We start from the raw sequence: 6,910 nt of genomic DNA on the forward strand, positions 1-6,910 counted from the left end.
CAAATTAAATCTTAGGTCCCAACTATGTGTCTTCATGGACTACAGCCCAGACCATAAAGCCTACCAGTGTCTTTACCTACATTTGTGCCATCTTTACATTTCACATGACATGGTCTTCAATGAATAGTCATTTCCCTTTGAGTCCAAGCCCAAAAGCCCACTCAATTTTGACACTCACACACCTGTGTCTATCCCCCAATTACTTCCTCTACCAACCCATCTCTCCTTCCCTTTCGTCCAGCTCACATAACTCACCCTAGCCCATACACTCTTCATGCAATCACATAAACCCTAATTCCTCTTCTCCTCCATTTGTTGACTCATCTTCTTCGAATATCTCTATGTCCAACCCATTTGTTCTTCATTGCTATCTCCCCCTACTACCTCTAACCACCCTCGGCCCCATCACTCCATGAAAACTCGCTCTCAAACAAATACACTCCGTCCCCAAGTGCGCACAAATGGCACTATCCCATGGCCTTTGAAACACCCCTCTGTTTCCCTCACCACCTCACCACTTCTCCCTCATTCTTCCTCCTTCTCTATTCTGGAGGAACCCACGTCCTTCTCTGAAGCCAACAAATACTGAAAATGGTGTTTGGCCATGTTCGAGGAATTTCGAGCCTTACTCCTAAATTGAACCTGGGAACTTGTCCCTTCTACTCCCGATCTCAACATCTTTGGCTTGAAATGGGTGTTGAAAACTAAGAGGCATGCCAATGGAACTCTTGAACACCGTAAAGCATGCCTTGTGGTTAAGAGCTTCCATCAGCAACCTAGTCTGTACTACCATGAAACATATAGTCACATGGTCAAACCTGTTACTGTTAGAGTCATCCTTTCCATTACCGTAACCTCTAATTGGCTACTTCACCAGCGAGATGTGCAGAACGTGTTCTTCCATGGAGACCTCGAGGAAGCTGTGTTCATGAAATAGCCACCTTGTTTTGCTCATCCAAATTACCCATCACACGTGTGTAAGCTCAAAAAATATCTGTATGGGCTGAAACAAGCCCCCTAGTGGTTGGTTTGCCAAACTCACTAGAAAATTGATTTCCTTTGGTTTTGTTGCTTCTCATTCTAACTCATGTTTGTTCATCTTAAATACTGCATCTAATTATGTTTATATTCTCATCTATGTTGATGATTTAATTGTTACTGGATCCAACCCTAGCATTATCTCAGATTTTATTTATTCCTTGAGTCTACATTTTTATGTTAAAGACTTAGGAATGCTTCACTACTTCTTAGGTATTTAAGTCACTAGGAGTTTGTCAGGTCTATTTCACTCTCAATCAAAATACATTAATGATCTGTTACATATAACTCAGATGCATAATTCCAAACTTGTCAATACTCCTATGTCTTCTTCTACTAAACTCACTTTACTTGATAGGTGCACTTTTGACAATCCACAACTCTATCAGAGTGTGGTCGGTAGTCTCCAATACTTGACATTTACACGCCCTGACATTTCATTTGATGTAAATTGAGTCTGTCAGTTTATGTACTTCCCCAGAATTCCCCACTGGCAGGCAATAAAATGAATTCTTTGTCTTCTTTGTCATACTCCATCTCTTGGTTTGTGTTTTTCTCCTTCCTCCTCTTTCAAACTTTCAATTTTTTCTGATGCTGATTGGGTTGGATGTCCAGATGACAGGAAGTCAACTAGTGGATTTTGTATTTACTTTGGTCGCCACCTTGTGTCTTGGGGTTTAAAAAAAAGGCTACTATTGCTCAGCCTTCCACTGAAACTGAGTACACATCAATGGCTAATACAGCTTGTGAAATCGTGGATGCAGTCCTTACTTAAAGAACTTGGGGGTTTCCTTACTCATTCTCCTACTTTATAGTGTGACAATCTAGGAACTACATATTTATCAGTGAACCCTGTTCTACATTCTCAGACAAAACATGTCGAGCTCGACTACTATTTTGTACGTGAGCGGGTTGCAACTAAAACTCTTCAAGTGTCCTTTATCTCCAGTAAAGAGCAGATTGCTGATATCCTGACCAAGCCCTTATCTGTTGCAAGGTTCATTCAGCTATGATCAAACCTTATGATGACCATAGTGCCGCTTAAATCGTGGGAGGGTATTAAGGCACCTCAGCAGATTGCATCTACACCTCATAGTAATGCATGCAACAGACCTACAACAAGAGCAGAGGAAAATACTACAGTTCTAGAAGATACTCTCATAACAGAATTGAGATTCCTTAGCAACCTATCATTATATGATTGGCACAGTTGTATTGTTTGTTATATAATAATCTTTATAAATAGATCAATCAAATGTACACAAGAAAGAAATAAAGGAAGAATGAATTCTGAGTAACAATCATTGTCTGTGATGAGTATGACATTTTCTCAATCACTTTGCATATGTTCCATTTTCCTCAACTCTAAGGTACTGTTTGGCCAAGTAGAATTTTTATCTCAAATACAAAATTCTCATCTCATCATTACAATTTTCACAAATTCTTATACAAAATATAATAAACAATTTAACATTTTTTCTATTTTTTCAAATCCCAAAACAATAATAATATTAAAATATAATATTTTAATATTTAACCTTAAAACTCAAAATTCTCATCTGAGAAATCTCAGTAGCCAAGCAGAAGCAATTTTGACTGAGTTTTCCAACTCACATTGGTAAGTTAGATTTTTTTTTTCCAAAATAAATAAACTTACATGTTTATATTTAATATAAAACATTAGATTTATTTTATATTAATTTTTTTTTATGATTTAACAAATCATATTAAACTGCGTCTAATATGCATAAACCTTCCTAGATAAAAATTTTACAAAGAATTTCTTAAATTTTTATTACGGATCCATTGCCCACCTCTATGTCACTACTAAGGTAATGGGTCAACGAGACTAGTCCGTGAGTGATAGAATTTCGTGTAGAGAAAGCATTTTGATAAGAATGCAAAATGTCATATTTTTCTCCTTTAATGTCTAGTCTTTTATACTTATTTGGTACCTAAATGTACTCATTATTTTTATATTCTGATTTAGGATGCAAATGGAGTTGTTAAATACAAAATGAAGCTAATGGGGTGATTCTTGACAGTTTCGACATTGCTTCGTAATCTGAGCATAAATCTCTCATCCAAACTCTAATTGAAATGAATCAAAATGATATGCAACGCCAAGAGAAATTTCTACAACTTTTATGTTTTGAGTTTTGAGAAATAATCGATAAATAAAGGTAAAAATTGGGCTTGAAATTGAGGCATCTGCACTACTAAAGTTCGAGAACGTTCCATATCATGAAATTCAAATACGTGATTTATCTATAGACGTTTTGAGATCTGGTGCATGAAAATTCAAGCTGAAAACATCACTTTCCTAATTATATTAGGACTCTATTTTATTTTTAATATTTTTCATTAATTAGTCAGATTTGGATATTGTTAGTGGAAGATAATATTGAGAATATTTTTAATAGATTGGGTAGGCTTCAAAAAAACTGATTTGATCAGGCTAAGTGGGGGAAAAATATCAGAAGACATCCAGAAATTTCTCCCTCCCCCTCTTCTCCAACTTTTCATTTGAGTTTTCATCATGGCCTTGTGTGGCTAAATTTTCATAATTGGTCGAAAGAAACAGAAACCTCGAAATTAATAAAACTGTGAGATCTAATTCGTTTTTAGTGTCTAATTTATGCTTTGAGGATCAGATGTTCTTTTATGCCTATTTTCATGATTGTCTCGTTTAATTACTAGGAGGCCTAATAGTTTATTATTCTTTGCAATCTACTGCTAGATTAGATATCAAATCCGTAATTGTTTGATCTTTCTAATTTATGAAGCAACTAAGATTTAATGATTTGTTGCATAAGAAATTATTAGATCTTAAGAAGAATTCTTGACTAAATTAAATGCAGCCGCTTGTGCTTATATTGTTTAGCTTCATTGATCTCTCTAATTCTTGAGATTGCTACTAGATTAAACCTTTAACGCTTATTTTGGATTGTTTAGTAGTTAAGGTTAATTAGATCACTTTTTTTCTAATTAATTGGGACTAAGGAGAGATAGGAAAATAATTCCAACGATGAATATTCAAAGTATGAATTAATATATACTTGCATCGATGATCAGTTGTAAAATTTTGATGGTGGATGTTGACTTAGACCAAGATTTGTTCTTTTGATTGATTTCGATAATTTAATTTGAATTTTTTCTTAGTTGTTCTTCTTGAAATTGTTCTCGTTAAACTCCAACCCCACATCCTTGTTCACTTAACATAAAACTAGGCTAGACACTCTCTGTGGGAATGATCCTTACTTGTACTACTACATGTATTTTTAGGAATATAGGTTTTATTTTTGGTTGCCTGTGACAACACATCAAATTTTGGCGCCTTTGCCGGGGAGTGATTCTAGTTTATTTTTGTGGTTCTTGTGATCCTTATTTCATTCTTGAAATTTTTGAAAAAAAAAGCTAGTTTTCAATAGATATTTTTATTTATTTTCATTACTCTAGACTTTTCCTAATTTTTTTTTCATGGTTTATTAGAGTTCCCTTGATTGTTTATGATTGTAACTCGATCTTCTAATCAAGGTAATTTTTAGTGCGATCCAGAAATATAGAAAACTTTGCGCAGGTTAAGGAGGGAAGCTCAAAGAAATTCTTAAGAGAACGATCTGGTTCTTGATTCCCTATTTGCTAGCGATTCTGATTTAGAAGAGAAGGAAGTCATGGCTGGAAATTGAACTTTGAAAGAGTTTGCTGCCCCTGATTTAAATCAACAAACTTTATGCATAGCGTTCCCTATTTTAGATGCTATTATTACTTTTGAATTAAAATCTGGACTAATACATCTCTTGCCCACTTTTCATGGCCTTGCAGGTGAAGATCCTCACAAGCATTTAAAGGAACTTCATGTGGTGTGTACGAGTATGAAACCCATAGGGGTGACTGAAGAGCAAATTAAATTAAGAGCCTTTTTGTTTTCTTTGAAGGATTTGGCTAAGAATTGGCTCTATTATATACCCTCTGAGAGTATTACCACATGGAACGAGATGAAAAGGTTGTTTTTGGAGAAATATTTTCCAGCTTCAAGGGCGGCCAACATTTGAAAAGAAATTTGTGGTGTAAGGCAGCACAACGGAGAGCCCTTACATGAATACTGGGAAAGTGTCAAGAAATCATGTGCAAGCTGCCCCCACTCTCAAATTAGTGAGCAATTACTTATCCAGTATTTCTATGAGGGCCTTCTACCCACTGATAGGAGCATGATTGATGCTGCTAGTGGATGAGCTTTGGTGGATAAAACTCCCGAGGCTGCAAGAAACTTGATTGCAAATATGCCAACCAATTCTCAACAATTTAGCATGAGGCTTGACCTTCCATCTAGGCATGATAATGAGGTAAATATTTCCTCCCTTGAACAACAAATTGCAAGTCTAACTTCTCTTTTTCGTCAAATGGCTATAGGTAATATGCAAACAGCGAAAACTTGTGGGATTTGTTCGGTAGTAGGGCATCCAACCAATATATGCCCAACTCTTCAAGAGGAGCCCATTGAGCAAGTGAATGCAGCGGGTGGTTTTCTTGGACAACTGCAAAGGAAGTATGATCCCTATTTGAGCATGTATAACCCAAGATGGAGGGATCACCCCAATCTTAGCTATGAGAATTCACAAGTAAATTAGCTTGCGAATCAAAACTGCCCAAGTTACCAACAATATAAACAGCCATACCCCCCTAGACAACAACTGAGCCAAACTTCTAATTTTGGTATGTATCTAGAAGATATTGTTAAGTCTCTTACCACTAATACTTTGCAATTTCAATAGGAGACGAGGACCAATATTCAAAGTCTAGAAAATCAGATCGGCCATATGACAATTGCAATTACTCAACTAGAGGCACAAAGTTCGAGAAAATTACCCTCTCAAACAGTAGTAAATCCAAGAGAAAATGCAAGTGCAATCGTTTTGAGAAGTGGTAAAGAGGTTGAGATTCTAGTAAATGAAGCACTTGCATCGTTGAAGCAAGAAAAGGAAAAAACCGTTGTTGTAGACAGGAACATTCCCAATGACGATGATGTACCTAAGCATAAGTTTATTATAAACCAGTACCTCCTTTTCCTCAGGCTTTAGTAGAAATTAGAAGAGATGAGCAAAATAAATATTTATACGAGACTTTTCGTAGATAAGAGGTAAATATTCCACTTTTAGATGTTATTAAACAAGTACCTTGTTATGCTAAATTTTTTAAAGAACTGTGTACAATCAAGAGGAAACAAAAACTTAGAGGATGTGAGAAGGTGAGAGTAGGAGATAATGTTTCTGCAGTTATTCAAAGAAAACTCCATGCGAAGTGCAAAGATCCAGATATGTTTACTATCCCTTGTACGATAGGTAACACTAGATTTGAGAAGGCCATGATAGCTTTAGGAGCTTCTATCAATGTCATGCCATATTCTATACATACTTCTTTAAAACTTGGACCTTTGAATAAAACTAGGGTTGTGATTCAATTGGCTGATAGATCTAATGCATATCCTAAGAGTGTAGTTGAGGATGTTCTGCTGCAAGTTAATGATTTGGTTTTCCTTACTAACTTTTATGTGCTTGATATAAAAATTGGTGATCAAACTGCTCCTATTTTGTTAGGAAGACATTTCTTAAAAATATCTAAGACTAATATAGATGTTCATAGTGGCACGCTTACTATGGAATTTGATGGTGAAATTGTTAAGTTTAATATTTATGATACCATGAAATATCCTGGTGATAATAATCTTATTTATTCTTTTGATGTGATTGATTTTTTAGCATATGAAGTTTTTGACCTTAATGGAAAAGATGGATTGGAAGTTACCATTAGTAAGTATCTTGAGAAAGAGAATGAGGAGTTAGCCTTGAGTACTAATTTAAGCGTTGAATGA

General features: G+C 35.5%; 1 protein-coding gene across 1 annotated transcript; it reads left to right on the forward strand.

Moving 5' to 3' along the window:
* The first annotated feature begins 5,441 nt into the window (after positions 1-5,441).
* LOC122291116 lies at positions 5,442-6,910 on the forward strand. Its single transcript, XM_043098764.1, has 3 exons — positions 5,442-5,660; positions 5,814-6,065; positions 6,257-6,910. Exons 1-3 carry the CDS (start codon positions 5,442-5,444, stop codon positions 6,908-6,910), a joined length of 1,125 nt encoding a protein of 374 aa, XP_042954698.1.

Source organism: Carya illinoinensis, chromosome 13, assembly GCF_018687715.1.
Source record: "Carya illinoinensis cultivar Pawnee chromosome 13, C.illinoinensisPawnee_v1, whole genome shotgun sequence".
Taxonomy (NCBI): Eukaryota; Viridiplantae; Streptophyta; class Magnoliopsida; order Fagales; family Juglandaceae; genus Carya; species Carya illinoinensis.

What these genes read in the sequence shown, in the direction of transcription:
- LOC122291116 (XM_043098764.1), top strand. Translation starts at nt 5,442, where the DNA reads ATGGCTATAGGTAATATGCAAACAGCGAAAACTTGTGGGATTTGTTCG. An exon ending in TTAGCTATGAGAATTCACAA is followed by an intron (nt 5,661 to 5,813) that starts GTAAATTAGCTT and finishes CAATTTCAATAG; the next exon opens with GAGACGAGGACCAATATTCA. An exon ending in ACATTCCCAATGACGATGAT is followed by an intron (nt 6,066 to 6,256) that starts GTACCTAAGCAT and finishes TGTACAATCAAG; the next exon opens with AGGAAACAAAAACTTAGAGG.